The sequence below is a fragment of the Quercus suber genome, unplaced genomic scaffold, assembly GCF_002906115.3.
Source record: "Quercus suber isolate HL8 unplaced genomic scaffold, Cork oak 2.0 scaffold_179, whole genome shotgun sequence".
Lineage (NCBI taxonomy): Eukaryota > Viridiplantae > Streptophyta > Magnoliopsida > Fagales > Fagaceae > Quercus > Quercus suber.
This window is the reverse complement of record NW_027069638.1, coordinates 416,603-440,709: the sequence shown is the minus strand read 5'-3', so window position 1 is coordinate 440,709 and position 24,107 is coordinate 416,603. Positions and strand designations below refer to the sequence as shown.

The following is a 24,107-nucleotide window of genomic DNA, read 5'->3' as shown; positions in this document are numbered from 1 at the left end:
CACAAAAAAAAAAAAAAAAAGAAAAAAAAAAAAAAAAAAAAAAAAAAAAAAAAAAAAAAAAAAAACAGAATCTAAATCTGAAACTCATAAAAGAAAAGGAACAAAACCTAAAAACTTAAAATTCCTAATAAAAATTCAGGAAGAATTTGAACTTCTAGGTTTTTTCCTTGATTTTAATGAAATCCCTTAATTTACAGCAAACCTAATTCAATTTCATATTGCTACTACGCCTAACACCGTTTTTGATGTGTACTTAGAAGTGTAACATCCCATAAAAGGCTCTTGCCTAGTTGAGAATTGGCCACAAAAGCAAATAGCCCCAAAAAAATCAGCAATTACTTCACACTCTTAGCTTTAGTATTCTTGACCAAATGCTTGCTAATCATCAAATCTTGTATAGCAAATTGTTGCACACCTCAAATACTTTTATTCATCTTATTACAATTTCCACAATTACTACAATAGGCCATTATAAAGAAAAAAAATTATATAACAATAGTAATTATAAAGCTAACATAGTGATGTTTAAGGGAGCATTTCAATAAGCAGAATACAAATCAAACTAAACTCTTTAGAATCACTGCTATAATAATGCATGTCCTCCCATTCCTTTTTGCAAGCCAATTAGTAGTTGCAAGTATCCTTCTTCTATATTCAATCTCATGTGTCAAAAAATTTTAAGAATGAAATTTGTCAATTGGTGGTTTCAAGTAAAAGTCACATTTTGCACAAAATCTAAGCAACCTAACTCACTAACTTGATGAAAGAAAAACCAAAACCTCAGCTGAAATGTTTTTACTGCAAAGAGGCAATTACTTTTAGCTGAAAAAGAAAAAAAAAGAAAATGCTAGTCTAAAACTCTTCCCAAACCTCAGCTGAAATGTTTTTACTGCAAAGAGGCAATTACTTTTAGCTGAAAAAAAAAAAAAAAGAAAATGCTAGTCTAAAACTCTTCCCAAACCTATAAAAAAAGAATTTTTAAAAAAAGAATGAAAGAAAATGCATATCAAAGTATCATTCAAGGTAAAATATATATTAGTGTGCAAAAGAACTACAAACATCCAAGACAATTAAAAATTGACAATATTCACACACACAAACACAAAAGCTTCATGTGAGGATTATGCTTAATTATGCTGTGAAAAGTTGAACATATGAAAAGCAATGAATTTAATTTTATATATTGAACACTATTATGCTACTAAAATCTCAAACTAAACTAAGAATATCTACAAGATCTATATAACATTATAGCTATATTGGTTAGGTTCAAACACCATCTTCTTGAATTATCAAATTATTAAAAAAAATTAACCCTCTTCTTCACTTTTTACTCAAATTTCATGGCTCATATTTAAACAATTGCAGCAGAAATTTTCTATTAATAGTAAATTTGTGTATACACAAATTACAGTTTCATGTAAAGTGTACATACACATGCTCTATACCTCTAAGGAAGGAAACATCACAAACCCTTTACATATGTGGGTTAGATTTAAAACAAACTACATATATTCCAAGTCTGATAAGCCAACTCAATGGTAGAAAAATGTTCTTTATAAAATTAGATAGTAACATTTTTTACAAAAGGAGGCAATTCTTTGTAACTCTATCTTGCCGCTCATATTCTACAGTATACAACAAAGTGATTTATCTATCTAGTACAATGGGCAAAAAGTATCACACTTCCAGCCCTCCAAAACTCCATAAACAAAACCCTTTCCTAGCCCAAAAATACAAAAATTTCCCTCCTTTCCCACAAATCCAAGAGGGCTAAGACCACCAACAACTCTCCACAGCAGTTAGACAAACCTCTCAAAGAAACCCGAAGAAAGCATGACCAAAAACATATAAAGCTTCCTCCTTTTTCTTATTGAACCAAAACACCCAGCAAAGGCAGTTCCTTTTCCCATTCACTCTCAAAAACAAACATAACAACATAGCAAGAACATATACAACAAAGCAAGCAGCAAGGCATGGGAGCAAAAGTAAAAAAGGAGATATGATCAAAAAGCAGGGAAAAGAAAAGAAAAGAGAAATAAGTAGAGATGAATCAATAAAGAAGCATACCTTGCTCAAAAACTTTTTTATTTCGATAAGATCAAACCTGGCTCAGAAAACCTTAAATTAAAAGAAAACAATTTAATAGATTAGTAAACCCAATGGCCAAATAAAGAAAATAGATAAGAGGGAAAATCCTAAAATTATATTAAAAACATCACTAACCATTTTAAAAACTCCAAGCGACGAAAAATGGCAACCCCCAACTCAACAACATTTTTGCCAAAGAATGCGTACTATGACACATCTCCAAACCTACAATTTAAAAAAAAATAACCTCCATATATAAGAAAGACATCTAATGAAATTAATTATTCCCAATGAGAAAAATACACACAGCCTTGCATGCTTATATACATATAGGACAGGACAATAGTTAATCATAACCTCACTCTCAAGCCATTTTTGAATTTAAACATGTTCCAATTTTCTCTACCAAATCAAAAATATTTTGCTAAAATCCACCTCATAAAACACAAATAAGTCATTCTATCCACTACAGTGACAATTTGTGAATGCAATATTATACAAAATATGAATGGTTTTGATTCATGGGCAACTAAACAGGCCTAAGAGATGTGCCTAATGAGGAAACATGCAAAGAAGAATCCATTATTAGGTCTAATGTTATTTGCCTCAGTCAAATAGTTCGATAGTCAATACATTCATAATTTCTCTACAACTAAAAGTAATGGCTTATATGTATTTATCATGACCAACTCTAGAACATGACAGAGACTAATTTTACTACAAAAGGCTTGCATTTCTTCTCAGCATCAAAACAAAGGTTATTGTTTCAAATTTGTTGTTAATTAATATAACACCATGGTATCCTCCAAACTCACTCAAGCCCCGAAAAGGTGGATTTCACACAAGTTAGGAGAAGTTTTCAGTTGGTGAATGGTTTATATGTAGGCTCTATAAAGTTAGAGGAAGCACTAAACATCATATACCTGTATTCATAAAAAGCAAAGACTTCACATAGCGTGAAAATACCAGAATTGTTTTTTTCAAGAGAAATACCTGTTGGGGAATGAGTCGTGGGCAACTCATTCCCTTCGTGGCCTAAACAAAACCTGAAAACTCCTGAAATACAATAAAAAATTAAGCTATAATCAAATTAAGTGATACAACTTCGACTAAAACAATCAAATCAGGGAGGAGTAAAATAAAAATCAGATAATGATTCATAGATATAAAACCCAAATCGCCCAGATTATAAACAAACCAACCAACCAAATTTTCATTAATTTTGACCCTTTTTTCAAGTAGAGAAACCCCCGATAGGATTAAAATCAAAAGCACATTAAATTATCAAGTATATTATAAAGTTAGCCTAAAAAAAACACAAAACCCCTTAGTAACAATCGGAAATTAAGCGAAAATTGAAATTAATAAATATATTTTTGACTAAAAAAATCAAAACAGGAAGGAGGAAAACAAAAATTAGATAATAAGTCTTAGATTAAAACCCAATTGCCCAACAAAAACAACGAAATTTCCCCTTTTTTAATCAAATGAAAGCAAACCCAGATTATAAATCAATCAGGACTGCCCAAATTTTGATCGCATAAACCCAATAAACCTAAAAACCCTAGAATATGAAACTAAGATCAAAAACCGAAAAACAAAAGGCAAATAATAGAAAGATTCAGAGAGAGAGAGTAGAAACATTGTGGATTTGAAAAATCTTTTCCCTTCTTGGCCTGTGTTTGCTCCACTACCTTCTCTTCTTGTCTAATAAGACAGATATCAAGCCAAATAAATAAAAATAAAAGAACAAAATAGAATATAACAGAACATGAAACTGAAACTTACCGACAACTGTGTGGAACCGGAAGACGGAGAGAGATCGGTCTAAAAGTAGTGGAGAGGCCTCCCTCAGGATTCTCTCTCCAACACTCTACATCTAGGCCTGTTCAGCCACCACCCGCCACCGATAGGACCGACCTTCGCCGCACCGAGCCGACCGCCGTAGAGCACCACCGCAGGTGTCCGGCGCGGTGGTCTGCAGCGTTTTCTGAATACCGACACCAATAGGTGCGGCGAGCGGTGGTGAGTTTTGCCCACCAATGAGAACCGCACCGCTTATATAATATATGTGTGTTTTTCAATGGGATAGAGAGCTCAAAGAATGAGAGGATGAGAGGTGATACACAGAGAGAGCTGAGTTTCAAGAAAGAAGAAGAAAAAAAGAGATAAGTAGGGTTTAGTTATATATCACAAAATGACGTCGTTTTGAGTGTGTTTTCTATTAACTCTATAAAAAGCGGCTATGCCGCTACAGTGATACCCATTTAAAAAAAAAAAAAAAACTAAAACTAAATTGAATCCACAAAAAACCCATTAACCAAAAAAAAAAAAAAAAAAAAACCTCACCTGAATCCATATCTATCAACTATCTATTCACTCTATAAAAAGCGGCTATACCGCTACAGTGATACCCATTAAAAAAAAAAAAAAAACTAAAACTAAATTGAATCCACAAAAAACCCATTAACCAAAAAAAAAAAAAACCTCACCTGAATCCATATCTATCAACTATATAAAAATCTAGTTTCGGCAATCTTCAAATCACAAAAAAAACCCATTTAAAAAAAAAACTCTAGAGTGCTAGAGAGGGGTTAATTATGCGTACCTCGGCTTATGAGGGTATTGGGGTTTTTATAGTAGTAGAGGGTGGACCTCTCTTCCTTGGAGTAGAAGTCTTTTCCTTATAGGAATCCTCATAAGCGTAGATTGCGGGATCCTTTCCTTATAGGACTCTGATACTGGGCGTGGAATACAAGCAACTTCCCATGCGTGGCGGCCAAGTCTTATCTTTTACAGAGCCGTCGGCCTTGAAACCGTCAGCCTTCTTTCTCCCCTTCAGCCAAGTTGACGTCAGCTTCTCGCTATACGAGCAATCGAGTTTTGAATAACCGTCGGTTAGAACTGGAGCCTTCAGCCCCAGTTTATCTTGGTCCCGTCAGCATGACTCTGTCCGTTACCCGTAATTGGCCCGTCAGCCGAAGCTCGTGCTGACGGGTTAAGCCCAAGACACCTATGATTATTCTTCAATATCATAGCTAAATGGTACAGTTTATCACTGGGTGACCTCAATCCATGACAAAATTCTTGAGATATTGATGAGGTGGCCGTGGCAACTCAATTGTATTTGCAAGTATCTCTAATATTACTTGAGCAATATTCATACCGTCTTATATATGCAAAAACTATTGTATATTTTAAAATAAAACTTATTTTTTCTATTTTAACTAACCATTTTTTTAAATACTCAAATTTAATTATCTATTTTATACTTTATTTCATTAAATTATAATTTTTTTAATAATTTCTCTCTTTTTTTTTTGAAAAGGAATAATTTCTCATTCTTCATATACAATATTAACAATTATCCATTCTCCTACTTTACCATCAAAAAAAATAAAAATAAAAAATAAAAAAAAAACTATATCTATACTATATATAATAAGATTCTTCTCTTTAAATTAGACTTTTATATGATTCAAAAATATCCTCATTAATGAAGAGTAAGTTCATTTAGAAATAAGGTCATAAATGGAAAATAACAAATTTCATTTTGAATTCAAAAAAAGAATTCCTAAAATTTAGGATTTTTTTTTTTCGTTCACGTTCAAAAAAGAAATTACAATTACTGCTTATTTATAAAATTTATCATTTTTATTTGTTTGAAAAATATATATATATATTTCTAAATTATAATAAATGCGAATTATTAACCTTTACAAAAAAATAATAATAATAATAAATAAAAATAAAATAGAAGAGTCTCTAAACACGCATGCTCAGAAGCTAGTTAGCTATAATAGCTTGTATATTTTCACAAACACTATAACAACCATAAATTTTTTTTTTTTTTAAGGAAAGAACAACCATAATTTAATGTGAGTAATTTTTGGATTTCAAAAGTTATATTTTAGACTTTGGGTCTGTTTGGATGTCGCTTATTGCTGAAAACTGAAAAGATTGTAGTAAAATAATTTTTAAGGCTTCGTTTGGGAGTTCATAAGGGAATTGAATGGAATGATTATAAGAAAATATAAAAGAATGGAATGTGTTTAAGTAAGGGAAAAGAATGGAAAAAAATGGAATGGAATAAAATTAAGTAACCTTAATTGGATATTTTAAAATAAAAGAATGAAAATGAATGGAATGTAAGTAATCTTATTTGAGAGCAATATGGAGGGAATGAAATGGAATCATTTTATGACAATATTATTATTAGACATCTATTTTAAAATAAAAGGTTGAATATATAGGGGTATTTTGGAAGTTTTAGTAAAAAAATTATTAAATCAAATTCTATTCCCTCTCATTTCTCCTAATTTCAGGAGGAATGAAAATTTGAGATTTTAAAGGAATATAGAGGAATGAGTGTTCCCTTCGATTCATTTCATTCTCTCTTACTTAAATTTTCAAATAAGGGAATAGATTTTCAATTCCCTCTATTAAAACTCCCAAATAAGAAAAAAGAAGAGTATTCTAAAATTATTATTTTTATTCATTTCCATTACATTCCTTCCTTCCAAACGAGATCTAAATGTATAAATAGTGCCGTATGACCAATTTTTAATGAAAATTTTATTGGAAAAAAAAAGTTTGTAGGTCTCATAAACAATGCATGAAACTCACTACCAAACGCTAGCTAGGCATAGCTAAGAAAACTATCAGCTGTATCCGATCGTTCACTTTATGCTACTTTAGATGAGCCGGTGTGAATATTTCAAAATCTTGCACGTGTTTTGCTCTTTAACTTCGCCGAAAAAACTGTCCTTTCGTATATCGGCCGTACAGTGAAGTTGAAGAGGACCACCGTTGTGTACCCAATTAAGGGCTTAAATGGACGGCTACGATGCAAATGCAAGGTCAAAAAATTGGACAGGATCCGAATTTGGTTTCACACTGTGCCGTGGGCGGCCCGGGACCCATCAATATGTTTGGGTACAGTGAGACATGCACGTGCACATGCACACACAGGTTGATAGATACAATTGCTTGCCCTAGATTCATTCAACATTATTATGAATTTATGATTATTAAAAAAAAAAAAAAAAAACCATGGATCCGAATCGAACGGCTATAACCATTGCATCAAATCCATAATTCTATCATTCATCCAAAAGTTTTGGGGTCCCATCGAAGATCATTATAATTATAGTGGGTCCTCTTAGCCTTCAATATAGTACTATAGGATAGGGGTGACATTTATATCATGAGGTTGTCCAGTTGTCCTCGTGGACTACTAGCATGAGCACTCTTAGACTTTTAGTTTCATCCAAAAATAAATTTATAAAAAAAAAATACGAACTTTTCTTCTTCGAACAAAGCAAAAGGCAATAGCCCTCCCTAGAAATGATGAACGTTTGGCAATAAAACAATATATGCACCGCATTGTCGTGAGAGACAAATGTTTAAAAGTTTAATGCAATGTTATTAGGTCAGGATTTGGATTGCTTTTATTGTAAAATCCTTATAACTATTTGATTATTACATTTTTGTTATAATTGATTATTGAATATGTTGGTTGAAATAGAAACATAAATGATTATTAGATTATATATTCATCTATTAATTATTTTCTTATTTTGTCCCACTTTTTCAAAGTTCCATTGTTTGAAACATTAATGTCATTCCATGATATATTAAATTGTTTTTGGTCAAACTAGTTTTAGAATAATCGAGTTTGTTACTTTGATTAGTAAACCAAACATTAATTTTAAAATTAAAACTTATTATATCAATCAAAATAAAATAAACCAAAAATGTACTGTTTTTTTAATAAAAAATAAATAAATATAAAACTTCGTAGATTATATCACACACTGAATCAAATTTGAATTGAGAACAATTTATTAAAAAAAGAAATAAGTAAAATAAGAAGGCGCCTATTTTTAATCAACATGTGCAGCCTTATAATCCAAATATTCATTAAATTCCCATATAATTTCTTTATGAAGAGTATATGTATGTAGATTTTAGCTTTTGTTTGGTACAACTTATTTGGCCAACTTATTATTTTTTAAAACAAAATAAAAGTCAAGAAAAACAAGCTATTTTAAACACATACTTAGTGTCCAATTAACATAAAAGATAAATAACTCGTAACTCTTATCATGTAGTGCTTAAAAAAAATAGATAGAGTTTTCATCATGTTGATTGTTGTAGTATAATTGAAAATTTAGGTCTATTTAACTTAATTTGGATTTGAAATGAGTGAGATATAATTGTTAGAAATTGGCATTTTATGTTGTTTTCAAGATTTGCTTATAACTTGCTTGTTTTTTGCTTGAGTGAAATCTCCAAGATCCAAATTTCGATTTCGGCTACAATTAAGGGTTGTTGCTTGGTTTTGACTCCTACTATATACACTTATATAAACCATTTAATGTAGGGCTCCTAGTGAGCTTATTGTTGCTGCAATTATTTGAGAACTTCCTTTGAGTATTAGAGGTTTTGATTCATGAGGGTAATATTCGTTCATGATGAAGCCCATTATAGAAGGATTCTAGAGATTTTGAAACTTCTACAAAAGAAAAGCAATTGGGCATTCACAACTTCACATATGTTATATATGGAGATTATGACTACAAAGGTTTTGTGAGTATAGTATATAGTAATTGATCTTTATAATGGATTTTCTAAAAGAATTGGATTTTCGACTCTACAATGGTTTTTTAGTTTTTTTTTTTTTTTTTTTAGTTATTACCAAATTGGTTGCTTTAGATTTAAAATCGGATATATGCAGTTACAATACATGGAATATTCATAATAAATTTGTTTATTCATCCTATTAAAAAAATTTTTTATTCAACTCGATCAAAATAAAGTTTTTTCATTGTATAAGAGCGTTTAGACCACATATTGGTCAAAACAGTTTTTTAAACATGTAATACATATTGATATTTTTTTTCTTTTTTTTTTTAAAAAAAAAGAGCTTCAAAGAGAGAGAGAGAGAGAGAGAGAGAGAGAAAAAGAGAGAGAGAGAAGTTCTAGCTCTAGGAATTAAATGATGAATATCAATAATTTTTCAATGAGGAACATCAGGTGGAGGTGGAGCCACGAGATGGTGAATTGTGACTTTCATCACCCGTGATCCAATATATGAATGAATAGCCAAAGGACCCACGTGAAGAACCGAAACCCAAGTCAATACCGAACTTAAAAAAAAAATGAATGAATCGGTTACAGGAAACTCTACCACACCCAACCCCTCCTCCCATCTTAGCTGGAACCTCTCTACCCAATAGTGCATGAAGGCGAAGCTCTCGTCCGTCACAACTAGCGTTAAATGAGTCAAGCTGCTATCTAACAGTTGGGCTCCACGCATGAAAAAACTTATTCGTGTTTTTTTTTTTTAAAAAAAAAAAAAAAAAAATTAGTGAACAACATAAATTCAACTCTAAATTTTAGTTCAACTATTAAATGAGTTAATTTCCAACATATTCATATGTTAGGGAACAAAAAAATTCGTAAATATGAGTTTGGGTTGTGTAATTTTTGTTTTGTTTTGTTTGTTTTTTTTTTTTTTAAGGGATTGTGCAAGATTGTAAATATGTTTATAGGAAGTTTTTAATTTATTGATAATATAAATAGAAAATTTTGTAATAAAAAATCACATAATTTTTAGCAATAGAAGATTAGTTAAACTAATTTTTATCAGTTCATAAACAAAAATCAATTTATTTAACTCAAATAATATAATTTACACTACAATTTATTTATTAGTTATTACTAACATAGATTTTATGAATAAATTAAAAAAATTTAGTGATTGTATTTACTATATATATATATATATATATACACTCACACATACGAAAGAATAATAAATTAATCAACTAACTTGTGAATAAAGTCAAACTTATCCAACAATAAATTGAACTAAGCCTAAACATGAAATATAAGTGTATATTTGACAACTAATTACAAGTTAGCTTTTTGCTTAAATTATCCACAGTTTATGAGTCCTATATTATTTTGTTGTCTTAGTTTATTTCAAATAAACAAACTTTTAGCTTTTACAAAATAAACTAACTTTTAATTTTTTTTTTGTCTCACATTATAAAAATTAGCTACCGAAAATAAAAAATTCTTTAAACATACATTAAATTATTATAGAACTTGAGCTTGTCTCATTTTAAAAAGTAAAATGAAATGAGCAACTTGAACTATTATCTCAATGAGAATGTTGTTAATACTTGACTTGACATGACTCATTTAAGACCTTGGTAAGAGTATTCACACCAAGTGTGCATTTGACATTGGTTTAAAAAGTTTTTTTTTTTTTTTAAACCATTTAGCTTATTTTTGCTATTTTTCATGAATTTTATTACATTTTTTTGGTATTATTCATGAGTCACACTGAATTATTTCACTACATTAAAAAAAAAATAAATAAATAATGTTTAAATAAAGTGAAAAAAAAAAATCATATTTGGTGCATTATAAAGCAGGTTTTAAAATAGAAAAGCAAATTTTTTGAAGGTACTAATAAAAGCTAAGTACTTTTTAGCACAAATGCTCTTCTAGTCAAAGCACTGGAAATCGAGAAAATTGACCATGTTTGCAAGTTTAACGGCGCCTCAAGCGATCCGAGTGACGGAGGAATTGAGCTTTACCAAAAAACTCTATTCCTCCGTCACTCGGAGGAATAGAGATTAGAGAGAGAGAGAGAGAGCAAGAGGACAAAAAGTAAAAGGACAAGCTTCACATGATGACTGATTGTGATTGACTAAGCTTTTTAAGCAACCGTCTTTTAAGATTTACAGTTCAATAATCGAACACACACACTTAAAACTCACTTATTCTGAAAAAGTGTGTCACAAAAGCCTCTCTCTCTCTCTCTCTCTCTCTCTGTTTCTCTTTCACACAACACCAACAACAACAACAAGATCTCAAAACTCAAAAAGAGAAACAAAACACAGTGATTTTTTTTTGGTTCTGTGCTTTCACTCTAAGACACGCTTGCTTATTATTCTTACTCTTTTTTAGATTCATTGAATCACAAGCTCTTGCCTCCATTTAATTCAAACCAAACTGTTCCATTTGAAATCACAAAGCGTTTTCTTATATATTTGTTTGTCTCTCTGGAAAATGCGTTTTTAAGGTAATAATCATTAAAATCTCTATCTCTCTCTATCTCTGTCTGTTTTTGTTTATGTGTTAATTTAGATGTTATTGTAGTTTGAGTTTAATTGGATTTAATGACTATGTTTTTTTTTTTTTTTTTGATGAGTGGTGATTAGGTAGTGTTTTAATGCTTGATTTTTGCTGATCATGGCGGGAGAGGTTGAAGAATCCTATAACTTTAGCTTTCAGGTATTCTTTTTTTATAAATCTTTGTCTCATTCTTTGTTAATTACATTGTTAAATCTCTAATGTTGTTTGATTTACTTAAGTTATTTTTAAGAACTGGTGCTTAAATTTGAGGTTTTGATAATTGTTAGTTTTAGTAGGAGGAATTTGATGTTTTAATAATTGCTAAAAGAAATTGAGGAAAAAAAAAAAAGAGTTTGACTCATTTGACCATAATATACGATTTACTTTTCTATTTTTAGAAATTTATATATGAATGGTGAAAGGATCTGCATTTGTAATCGGCTCTACTAGTCTAATTTGATTTTTCCGGCCTTTCGTCTTGAGTACATACTTTGTTCATATGCATAATGTGTATTGAATGGTTTGCAAAAAAAAAAAATGACATTTTTTAGAACCTATCCTTGTGGCTCAGTGGCATTGACTAGTTCTCTCTATGGGGAGAATCTGGATTTGAATCTCCCATCTCCACTTGTTGTAAGAAGAAAAAAAAAAGGCGTTTGAGCGTGTCTGGTGTGTATCATGTTATAAGAAGTATTCATCTACAGGGTCAAGGCTGCTGGTCCATAGATTACTTAGCACATTCATGTGTTTCGCTGATTGTAATCAGAAAATATCAAAGTGAATTGGAGCTTTTTAATCCATACTTCCTTGAAAGTACAGCAAAGAATGTAGTGATTTGCTATTTGTAATTTATGATCTATACCTTGCTTTTCAATGTGATAAAAATGTAAGCATTTCTTTAAATCCCTGCTTGCTGAATTCTATCTTTGATTCGCTAAAACTGTGCTTGGCCTAGTGATCATGGCAAAAACAAGCTTATCTTTATTAGATCTTCTTTGATTTTTTGGGGGCTAATTACTTTACAGATTATCCAATTGGCAAGAACATGTTTTGAAGTACTGTTAACAAGTTTTTGTGCTTGGATATGCATTTATGTATCACCGGAATTAGTCAGGTTCTGGGAATGGATAAAAAGCATTGCTTGTTGAAAAAATAGAATTATTTGATGTCATTTTGCAATTAAATGGAAACTTACAATTGATTTTGTCAACAGTATATATTTTTTGGGTAGATGGATCAGTTAGAATCTTATTTAACATATCAAAAACATTGATTCAAGAGCAGTAGGCTTGAGATTCAGCAGAACACATACTGCAGAGCCAGAACTGCCAAACAATAAACACAGCACAGCAATGTTTGAGAAAAGCATAAAGCCACAACAGACTTAACCCATCTAGCAACAGCTACTTTAGGCAAGTAAAACTCAACTACCTAGAGTCAATTGTACAAACTCAGTACCGCTCAGCTTAACTCAAATGAATAAAAAATCAAGGGACAGAAACGAGCAAGGCTGGATTGAATCCCCAATTACAGCAGAGTACTCTATTTAATACTGAGTTATAGCCGTACTTCTTCTTGCTGTCCACTCTTTTAGCATCCTTTTTTTAATAATGCCAATAAGCTGCTCTTCAGTATAGATTTTCCTAGCATTTAGAATAGCATTCCTTTGCTTCCACAATTGGTAGACAGTAGCCACCAAGCTTGCAGAGGGTGGTTCTAAATTTCTTTGAGTAGCACCCCATTTTTCTAACTCCTTCCAGTTGGTCTTGGCATCTGACACTAAATCCAGACCCATTATATCATCCCAGATCCTCCTAGTGAAGGAGCATTGCAAAAAAGGAGGTGATCTCTCTCTTCATTACTTGACCTGCAGATCACACGCACATTGTCCACATCAAGAACCCATTGTATCATTCCGTCCTTGGAACTTGTTTAGGATAGCCATCCAGCCAACAAAAGAGTACCTAGGGATAGCTAGGCTAAAACACGCCAGATTCCACCATTCTACCTTGTTACCTTTAGCTCAAACTTCATTCCAAGTGTCAGCACAATCAAACTTGTGAGAGGCAGACCGTAAGGCTCTGTCTTCTTCTTTCAACTCTTTAAAGGAAGCTTGCTCTGGATGCTTACAAGATGATCTGATCTAGCAAGCCTCCAGGTACATATTCTATTCAGTTGGACTGATGCAACTTTTGCCTGAATATGAAATCAGGGTGCCTTGAATCATGCCATAGGAGTATCTTGCTTCCATCCCTTACTTTATCACTCAGAATATCCCTTGCCTCTTCCCAGACTTTAAGAATAAATCTCCAACCCCATGATCTTGTTGAAAGTAATCAGTGTATATATGATTGATGATTCCTGGATCTTTCAGTAACCATTTTCTATATCAGTAATGCAATTCAAAAATTGCACATTGTTGTAGAACTTCTACTGTTTTAGTGAAAATACAGCAAAACACACTGACTAAAAATAAAATTAAACCACAAAAGTTTACTTCATTGAGCACCCAACTACGTTCCACATGTGCCAATGAATTGAGTGAAGTTGAGGCTGTTGTCAAAGTATTTGGAAATTTTGTGTCAGTGGAAAGCTGGCTGAATTGAAAAACATACTTTTCATTTTTTCTCTCATGGGTGTCTTTTTCCACTTATTCTCTTTCTAACAGCTACTTTCATCACACAAGCAGGCAGATTCTCTACATTCTGGATCTATATCATTTGGAAGGTTTGAAAAAGAACCATTATCTTGGGAAAGGAGGTCATCTTTCTCACATAATAGGTACCTTGAGGAGGTTGAAAAATGCTCGAAACCGGGTTCTGTTATTGAGAAGAAAGCTTATTTTGAAGCTCATTTCAAGAAGAAGGGTCTTCTTCTTCCAAATTCATCTGAGTGCTGCAGTGGGCCTGAATATCAAACTAGTGAAAATGATATCTTGGAGAGCAGAGAAGAGTTTGAACGTGTAAATGAAGGTAGCCACTATGCTCACTTTGATGAGAGCCCTGAGGGTTCAGAGCATCATGCAGAATCCGAAGTAACAGGATCTGGCATGGAGAAGCTGGGGGTTTCCTTCTCTGCTCCTCGGATGGAATCCGTTTTGAACAATGCTGATAATTTGATAGATGGTAATGCTGCGGATTTTAATGCTGGGGAAACACATCAAGCTGACCCTGGGTGTGACAAGTTTCGTTCAGTTAATGATGAACCAGAGATAAAAGGAAATCATAATCTTAATGGTGATGATGTGAATGCTGATGAATCATGTAAAGTCCTAGTTCATGACAAACTAGATATTGAGGTAACTCAGAACCTTGATTGCGATGCAGTAAATGCCGATAAATCACCAAAAGGCATTGACCAATCTCCCAAGACTGGATCTGCTGCGGAAGTTGACAAAACTAGCTTGGAACATTGGCAAACCCCTTCTCCAAAGGTATGGATTTACAAGAATATTATCACAGTAACAACTCATACTTTTTTGTCTATAGTTCCTTATTTTTCAAAGCAATCACTGTATATTCTATGGCAACTATAATTTGAAGTAAAGATAACAAAGTAGCTACTGGAAACTTGCTCTGGAAGTGTGTTTAATTTTCAATGAGCACTAGATTGTTATGCATGCATTTCTTTAAGCTTTTTCCACATATTTTACTTTGTGGCTTAAACTCCTTGATGTTCTAACTCTAGTTGAAGGCTGCAATGGGAACCAAACCTTTGAAGCCCAGAGTTTTTCAAGTCCAGAGAGACATTTATGGTGCTGCATCTAAAGACCCTGCAAAGAATACGAGTAGAAGGGAAAGAGAGAGTTCACCAAGAACAAATATAGAAAAGAATTTGTCAAAAACTAGCTTTCCAACTACACGTGCTGTGCACAGAACTCCAATCTCAGAGGTAAGTAATTAACAATGCCAATATATTGAGAAGTCAATTCAAGGTGCCTTATCAGCAATATTATTGTCAGTTGGCAGTTCATTATAATAAGATTCATTAACACTGTACATGAATACTAAGTGTGTTCTGTTTTCTATTATTGCTTGTTCTTTTTTGCGCAGGATTCTAGAAGTCAGAAGGCAAAATTAATTCATGACAATAAAAGGTACTTGTTGTTTCTTGGAATCTTGGTAGTGGTAAACCTATATGCTTAATTTGGAACTCAAGTTTGATTCTTTTGTTGTAGCATTGGTGAAAAGGGATCAAGGAGAAAGAAAGTTGGTGAATCTCAACCCTCTTCAATGAAGGCGGAATCAGGAGGACATGTAACAGCAAACAGGTTTATTGAAAACACAATGAGGATTGCTCTTTCTGTTTAATTTTTTACCCTCTAAATTTTCATTTTTATTCATTATAGGCTTCATCGCACTGTGAATTCGACAAAGGAAGATGCAAGGCCAGGTGCTGCAACTTTCAGTTTCAAAAGCGATGAACGAGCAGAAAGGAGGAAAGAGGTAAGTGAGCACGCTGTAACTTTGATTTCAATTTTGCTTTGGGATTAGGTTTGAATGGCTTACCCCTTTGCTCCTGTGACTCATCTGACTCAGTTCTATATGAAGTTGGGGGAGAAAATGCATGCTAAGGAGGCTGAGAAAAATCAAATTCAAGCAAAAACACAGGTATGCTGAATTATCAAATTAATAATTTTTTTTATTATTAAGGTTGCGTTTGGGAACAGATTATAAAGTCAGCTTATTTTATTATTTAACTTATTTTTGCTACTATTCATAGGTCCTACTATTTTTTTTGGTACTATTTATGAGTCTCACTGTATTATTTCAGTTAATTTTTACCTTTATTTATATTACTTTCAGTAAAAAGTTTTCAGTTTCAGTTAAATAAGCTGTTCCCAAACGGATCCTAATTGAAATTATTTGGAATTTCACTGCATGCTGCTAAACTTTAAAAGAGATAATGACACCATCCAAAGTATCGCTATGCTCTCGGTGCTTGGGATAATGAAACAATAGTGATATTCAAAACCTAGGCTTTTATGCTACTGGCTGAGATTTGATGCTAAAAATTATAGAAGCCGTAGATTTGTTACTATTATTAGTACTATTTTTGGTCTTTGGTTCTCTTTCTTTTTAAATGTGGGTATGGTTAGAAACATTCCAAATTCTTAACTTGAAAAATTTCTAGTAAGGTTCATCTTATTTCATTTCTTAAACAAGGATGTAGTAGATATGGATTAAATAGCACCTTCTTAAAGTTGGTTGTTTTGTAAATTATGTTGATGTTCATTACGTGTGGTTGTAAGAAACTTAACGAGTTCAACTAAGAGCCTTGTACCTTAGTGGCACTGCTTGGTCTTCCTTATGAGGGGAACCAAGGTTCAAAGCCCCTTGCCCCTCCTGTTATAACAATTGAAGCATAAAAAATGAAACTTAATGGGTTCAGTTGTACTGCAGGAGAAGACAGAAGCTGAGATCAAACAATTCCGGAAAAGCCTAAACTTCAAGGCAATGCCTATGCCTTCTTTTTATCATGTAGCTATGCCATCAGGGTCAGATGGGAAGAAGGTATGTAGATAGTTTTTCTATGACCACTTTGCATGGTTATTTGACTAAAGAAATCCATTTTATATAACTAGAGGAATCAGATTCTTCACATCTGACATTGGACCCTCCCAGTGGGCTACCCACAAGCATGTGAAATTAGAGGAAAATTGGCTTTCAGCCAGCGCTTGTGATTTTAAGGGGTCATAAGATCGATAATGGATTTGGAATTTATGTAATTTACATGCAGAGATGACATGACAATAAACTGATGAAACATATCAAGCTTTAAGAAAATCATTGAACCAAAACTGGAGCTTGATAGGCAAAACTGCAAAAAAAATCTATCTGAAATGTATTACTGCTGGAAAGACTTGGAGAACATCTGGAGAAAGAAATTACTAGAATTGTGATCAATACTTATACCATTAGTTTATGTTTTTTAATTAGAAATTCAAAAGTTTTCACACCATCTTACAGTGATATCATTCTGATTTCCAAATATTTTCCATACTAGTCACATAATATTCTTCCTTCAAAATTAAATTTTCTTTTCACTTTCAATGTGTTTGTTGAAGGCCTAGTAGTTCCCCATTAACTGCCTCATTCATATATAACAAACGGCTTTTTATGCAAGTGAAGAATTGCTTTGTGGAAATCTTGCCAATTGAGAGAAAACATGACTTAATGTGTGAGCTTCAATTTATCACCCAAAATAATTGTATTAATTTCATGAGCAATAATATCTGATAGTTAGGTTTTCTCTTGTTCAGCGTTGTGTGAAATAACATGGCATGATATCTTATCCATAGGGAAGAGGAAGAGCCCTTGAGGCGATTCATTCTGAATTTAGTTTTAGGACGTACTTTTAAGAAAGGCATATTTTGAGTTTACCCATGTAAATTTGTCATTTTGAGCATGTGAATATCATTATAACCATTGTATCTACCTCTATAACGTGCTTCCCTGTCATATTTTGATGTTTAGCCTTTGTTGTCCTATGTTTTGGATTGTTCTCCTAAATTATAATTAGTTTGTTCTTTCATTTATGTGTCTGATAAAGCCTTTCAGATGTTAATTTGGCAACAAATAATCCAAAACCATCCTGATTCTGAAGGAAATTTTTATTTATTAGGTCGTATTAAGTACCAACAAAGCTAATAAAGTACGAAATAAGTGTACAAGTCCAGGGAGTAGAGCTGTTGCAGGATCAAAATCATATTTTAAGGCAGGAAATGACCAAGCTCCCTCTACCAGTGAATCTGTTGACACATCTGAACCACTTGATGCCTCAGAGGAGACCAACTTCCCATCAACTGAGCATTCTGGAGGCAGTGAAATCTTGCAGACTGCATATACCAACCAAAGTTTTCCCCCAGAAGCTACAACTAGAAATGAGGTCACAGGGAGGAAAGAGCGAGGAAAGGAGAAGGATACTAGTTTGTATAAACATCGTGTATCAGAAACTCATAAGGTGACAAAAAGTCAAAGAGTTGATAGGAAACAGAAAGTGGGAGCCCGGAGAAGTAGCAATGAGATGGCAAGGAAGGACATGAAAAGCATTGGCATTGGTAGCAGTTCTGGAATGGGTCATCTAACAGTTGGTGTTGCCTCTTGAACAAAAAAGACCCTTCTTCCCATATATTCTTCTTTTCCCCAAGCTACCATCACATGTTCGCCACCATGCGGAATGAATAAAAAGCATAAAGTGATCTTAAGTTACCCTGTAAGAAGCATGTACGACGTCATGCTTCTCTCCATAGCGTAGATGTGATGTATCATGAAAGCTGAATGTTGAGGTTAGCATTTCATTATCACTTTCCCTTAACGTTATTTTATATTTTCATGTATGCAACATGTAACATAACATGTAGCTGGAATAGATAATAATGGTGAAATTGTATGAGGGATCTCTTAAAATCAGAAGACCCGTTTACCACCATGTATGAGGTATACCAATACGAATGATTAGTTTAATGAAATAATTATTTGTAGTAATAACAGCATTTGTTCTTAATTTTTTATAATTTCGTAAGCAAGATTTGTATCTAGCATCTTGAAATGATTTTCATATGGTAGCCTATTGTTGTTTACTTTTTTGACTCAAAAAATTCGTCTTCATATATTAACAAGAGATGATCATTTCTCTTCCAATGACTATGGAAGACGATGATGTATATAAACCTGGATTAAGTATTTCTCATAATCAAGATACAATAAAAATCATCATATTGGGCACATATTGCATGCCCATTTAAATATGAGATCCTATTTAATTAATGGTTGCTATTTTTCTTGTTTTTGAGAGACCACTAGATGGTGCTTGTATCAAGAAACATGCTGAATTACCGAAGCTAAGAACAGGTAGGAAGGAGAAAATCTATTATGTATCTAATAAATGTAATACCACCTCAGTAGGGAGGCATTCCTTTTGGCTTTAGGTTAATTTAGCTAGGTAAAAGACGTAGACTCTAGTACGAGTAATCTATTCTCTCCATGTGATGATGATAGTAATTCACTTCAAAATAGAAACCAAAACAGACTCATTACCACTAATAAGGCACTAACCAAGTGCAAGAAAGAAATGAAACATTTCAATACCACTCTAGCTGTGATCGCTCAGTGGATGCTGACTTTGCTACCACAACTGAGAAATCACTTGGGCTTGCGTCCGAGAGATTCGGTCTAATATGATAAGATTCTCTAGTCCTTTGTTATGTAATCTGGTTTCTGTTTTTGTTTTCAATGAGTTATGAATTTTGTCAAGAAATTAAGCATTAATTGGAGTCGACTACTATATGGGAAGGGGTAAAAAAAACTGGCAAGAAAGTGTCAGGCAAGGTTATATATTGTTTCTTAAAAAAACAAGGTTACATAGGTGCAGGTTATTACACCTAATGGCTAATGCAATAACTTTCAATGGTTTTCAATCTCAACTACTGAATAAAAAAAGTGAAAAAAGAGTAGAAGTTAAAGTTAAAAGGTAAAAGAAGTAACAATATTTTGTGAGTGAGGGGGTAATTGTACCAGACATAATACCCTATCATAATCTGTTACGTACTATAAATAGGTTTTTGTAAGGTCACGATTTTCGGGTCAAGCCCAAAACGTAAGGAATCTTGGCCCAGTGAGCCTAGTACAATAAATTTGTAAAGAGTGGGCCAAAGAGCTAGGTTTTAGTGCGTGGATAACGACTAGAATGGATATACATGATGATCAAACAGAAATGAGCTGAGTTTATCAAAGAAAATTTGTCCTCGGCACCATCCGAGGAGCTCTATTCTAGTATGTGTTGAATGGCCATGGTTGCAGGAGTTCTTGAGATTGCCATCGCCCTTCCTTCCCATGGTGGGTTTTTCCTATCATATAGTCCTCTTTAAATGATCTTAACTTTCCACTTGTTAATCATCTAAGTCTATACTTAAGTGTCTGTCCCATCAGACATCCTTTTTGGTGTTCTGTGAGTCGTGGTAATCGAGGTAGCACTGTTCAGAGGTCATTTCCTCATTAATGCGGCTAGGACGTTAGTTGAGGACACTTAATGCGGAGGTGACAGTTTCTCCTTGAACTGCTCCTCCACCATGCTCCCATGGCTGACTCCTTGTACTCGTCATTCTTTTTGAAATGCTCTGGGAGGCTATCTTTGATGGCGTGCCACTCTTCCCTTCTATGATCTCGTTGGCCGAGGACAGGATTGTCCTCGGCGATGTCTCTCAGCAATATGGGCTTTCTTAGTTCGTCCTTGGACGTTCCTTCCTTCTCAGCATAGGCCTTGGGTCCAGTACAAAAATGGGCCATGGTCGCCAAATTCTTAGGCCCCATAGTTTTGTTTTCTTATTTATTTTGCTTTGGCCCCAAAATTTATGAATTCCACTAATAGGTATGTATGAGTGTATTTTTCTTGTCATCCATCCTCCAAATTAAAAAACCAAATTGTTCTATAAAAAATAAAAAATTAAAGACCAAATTTTTTTAATGTGTGACTTTTGGGGGTGAATTCTGCCTTCTTGAAATGAATGCGAAATTGAAGCATTGTAGGGATGAACTTTCTCAATATTCTAATTATCATTACTTATCATAAAAAATAAAAACAAAAACAAAAAGTGTGAGACAAGAAATAATGTCAGTAGTGGGACTTAGAAGCATGTGAACCTATAAAATCTACCAACTCAACTGTTGATGTTGTGAAAAATGTTTTAAAAAACTGTTGTATCTATAGTATTATTGTTGACATGCTCTAACTTGTAATAATCTATATATTAAAAGCCAAAATTTAGAGAAAATCTAATTAGATTTTAATTAGATTTTCAATTTTGTGCCACGTACCCCATCTAATTTTCAGTTTATGTGTCAAGTGAATTATTGAGTGTAAAAATCGAAGAGTAAAAATTCAATTAGATTCTAAATTGGACGAGGCACTTACTGTTAGGACATATGTGGAACATGTTATGAACATATGTCATTTAGAATTGGCTAATCCTTTGACAAAACGTGTTTTACTTGTAATTGGGTAGATCTAGGATGTGTTTAATATTTCAAGGAACAAGAGTTCAAGTTCAAGTATTGAAGCCATGCAAATCTGTCCAAGAATCAAGTGAAGAAGTGCTATTTATTAGAGCTCGACAGATGTATCTATCGATATTTAATATTTGAAGCTCAACAGATAACTCGACAGTTGTATCTATCGAAAATTACGAAATTTAGATTTTCAGATATATTTTTCACGCATATCCAAGTTATTTGTGTAGGGTTTCTTTTCTTACAACCCTAGACATATATAATGATTATTTTAAGGGTTGTCTTAGTTGATGCAAATGTTGTTGCAATTGTTTGTTGCACTTACATTGTGACCGAAGACAAATATTGCCCTAGTTCATCTTTCTCTGGAAGAAGTTGTTGCGTTTGTATGCCGTAGGGTTTTGTAACCAAGAAGCTTCTTGATCTTCATTGTGTGGATGAACTAAAGAACTTTGCAGCCAACATCCTTCTCAAGTTGGTGTGTTAGTCATGTACTGGGATCCATGCATCGATTGGTTAGTCACGTACTTGAAACCGTGCATTGAAAGGAGGGATTGTCACTACATTACAAGTCCAATTGTGTATTGGGGTAATGATTCAACTGTAGGTTAGTATAAGATACTGGGATTCCTTTACTTGTAACTGTTTGTTTTGATAATAGTGGATTCTCGAGAGTGGTGACTTTAAATTCACCCAATAAGGTTTTGCCTTGGTGGTTTTCCTTATTCGTAAACGAATCACCCATATCAAATTTAATTTCCGTTGCATTTAGTTATTTGGTGATTTGTTTGTGCTATTACGCGTGTTGCATGTTAATTGACTTAATTAATTCACTTAGCTAATTAATTGGTTAATTTACCTAAGGGGTCAATACATTCTTGGCCTAATTAATTAATTCACTTATTTTAAATCCAAATTCCAAATTAACAACAGATGAAACGACAACTGATGAAACAGTGTAAAGAGCTTTAGTAGGAAACTTTATGAACCAAAACAGGAGTAGAGCCATCTAAAATGCAAAAAAGGCTATCTGAAATGTTTATGAATTACTATTGGAAAGACTAGGAGAAAATGTAGAGAAAGAAAAAACATGAATTGTGACCAATACTTATACGATTAGTTTTATGTTTCTTAATTAGAGAACTTCAGAAGTATTCACATTTCACACCATCATGAAGTTCAAGGAAATCTTTATTAATCAGGTTTAGTAACTATTAAGTAACAAAAAAGTTAATAGAACTGCTGTAGGATCAAAATCATATATTGAGGCAAACAATAAGAAGAGGGTATTTATTTGTTTGCAATGAAAATGCAGAGGCTCTTAATTAGATATACGGAGCCCATTTCTTGAAATTGGTCCTTTATTTTATTTTTATTTTTGTTCACGTGATCCGCAGACTGATAAGCTGTGATTTCCAATCACATTGGTGGCCCATCTAACCAAATTTGCAAATCTTCAATCCTAAATGCATATTTTGTGCAACTAATTGAGTAGCCTCAGTGAGACTCCGTAGACATATACAATGGAGACTTGATTCTTGCAGTGGAAAATTTGGTGAATAATGACTTATATTAATAGGAAGATCTTTCTTTCAATGATAGCTACTACAATGACTTGAGCATCTTCCCCTACAAAGAAATTCCTTTTGTGAAAGAAAATACTCACTAAAAGTCGTACCCTCAACCACCTAGGCTCTTGCCATCTGATGATGTCGAAAAAATCACCAGTGAGCCACACGAAACTCGCACACTCGAAATATCACCTGCACAGCAAAAAGAGGAGACCAAACGGAGAGTACCAGTGTGGTGCCGGCCAAATACCCTCCGAGGGTCAAGTTAGAATTTCTCACAACTCTAGAGTGCTAGAGAGGGGTTAATTATGCATACCTTGATTTGTGAAGGTATTGAGACTTTTATAGTAGTCGAAGATTGACGTCTCTTCCTTGGAGTAGAAGTCATTTCCTTATAGGAATCCTCTTAAATAGTCCTAAATGTGTTGGACAAGTCTTTTCCTTATAGAGAAGATCTTTATTATTGTGCACACCTTCTGGAATCCTTTTTGTGTTAGGATTCTATTTACCTTGCGTCCGTCCATGAAGGATCCGTCCATAACGAGTCTTGCACGTAATAGACCCGTCCTTCATCGGCCCACAAATGAGGAATCGTCAGGCCCATTTCATGGAGTCCTATCAACCTATATTTCTTTCTCTTCACCATCAAAGGAAATTTTTTTTAGCCAATGCATACTTTTATCATCTCTTAGTATTGGTGGTATCCATACCATCAAGGCATCAACCACCTGGTATATCCATATCTGTTGAAAAACACAATTCTCTTTCCATGAAAGTGAAGACCAAATGAAGACATTGATTGGATTGGAAATTTATGGGATTGTTTAACAAATCAACGGTTGATTGTTAGGGAAGGTTTTGGGATTGTGGCAATCAATTCCAATTCAAATTTAAAATATGACGTTTATGTGTAATCTCAATGTACAATTAAGAAAGGTGTATAAAAAAAATGTGGTCTTTTGAGCTTGTCCTATAGATGTAGGCCACAGCGCCGAACCACATTAACAATTTCTATAATATCTTCATGGTACTATCGGCTTGCGAATTTCAAAATGCCTGTGCCTGTTACCCAAGCCCATGGACAGCCGTGTTAGTGCTGATCCAATCTTGTTAGCGATTATAATAACTCAATGCCAAGCCTGGGATGTGATGTGATTATGTAAACAGAATAAAGAACCATATTCGAATGATGAATCTTGCAAAGCTATTCTAAAATTCCATTAAGATCAGTATCCCAGACCTGATAAATTAGTGTGGATTGGCTCAAAAAATGGTTGTCACTTTA

General features: G+C 33.3%; 1 protein-coding gene and 1 long non-coding RNA gene across 5 annotated transcripts; one reads left to right on the top strand and one right to left on the bottom strand.

Annotated features, from left to right (window-relative positions):
• Positions 1 to 472: 472 nt before the first annotated feature.
• LOC136069575 (uncharacterized) lies at positions 473 to 4,236 on the bottom strand. The gene is made up of 5 exons (XR_010630799.1): positions 3,880 to 4,236; positions 3,085 to 3,147; positions 2,227 to 2,316; positions 2,071 to 2,121; positions 473 to 659 (listed from the first exon to the last, which is right to left on the bottom strand). It is a non-coding gene; the product is annotated as an uncharacterized LOC136069575 (long non-coding RNA).
• A 6,442-nt stretch (positions 4,237 to 10,678) lies between these two features.
• On the top strand, positions 10,679 to 18,772 carry LOC112022275 (protein WVD2-like 7). Of its 4 annotated transcripts, none has more exons than XM_065778308.1 (10): positions 10,679 to 11,191; positions 11,331 to 11,403; positions 13,913 to 14,677; positions 14,932 to 15,135; positions 15,297 to 15,340; positions 15,422 to 15,514; positions 15,593 to 15,689; positions 15,795 to 15,854; positions 16,647 to 16,757; positions 17,869 to 18,772. In XM_065778308.1, the coding sequence occupies exons 2-10, from the start codon at positions 11,362 to 11,364 to the stop codon at positions 18,349 to 18,351; spliced, it is 1,899 nt and encodes a 632-aa protein (XP_065634380.1). In that variant the 5' UTR covers positions 10,679 to 11,191; positions 11,331 to 11,361; the 3' UTR covers positions 18,352 to 18,772. The 4 variants fall into 4 exon arrangements, with proteins under 4 accessions (XP_065634380.1, XP_065634381.1, XP_065634379.1 ...); XM_065778309.1 differs by having other exon boundaries at positions 10,682 to 11,191; positions 13,931 to 14,677; positions 15,783 to 15,854; XM_065778307.1 differs by having other exon boundaries at positions 10,682 to 11,191; positions 15,783 to 15,854.
• The last annotated feature ends 5,335 nt before the right edge of the window (positions 18,773 to 24,107 follow it).

What these genes read in the sequence shown, in the direction of transcription:
- LOC112022275 (XM_065778307.1), top strand. Translation starts at nt 11,362, where the DNA reads ATGGCGGGAGAGGTTGAAGAATCCTATAACTTTAGCTTTCAG. An exon ending in GGCAAACCCCTTCTCCAAAG is followed by an intron (nt 14,678 to 14,931) that starts GTATGGATTTAC and finishes TTCTAACTCTAG; the next exon opens with TTGAAGGCTGCAATGGGAAC. An exon ending in TTAATTCATGACAATAAAAG is followed by an intron (nt 15,341 to 15,421) that starts GTACTTGTTGTT and finishes CTTTTGTTGTAG; the next exon opens with CATTGGTGAAAAGGGATCAA.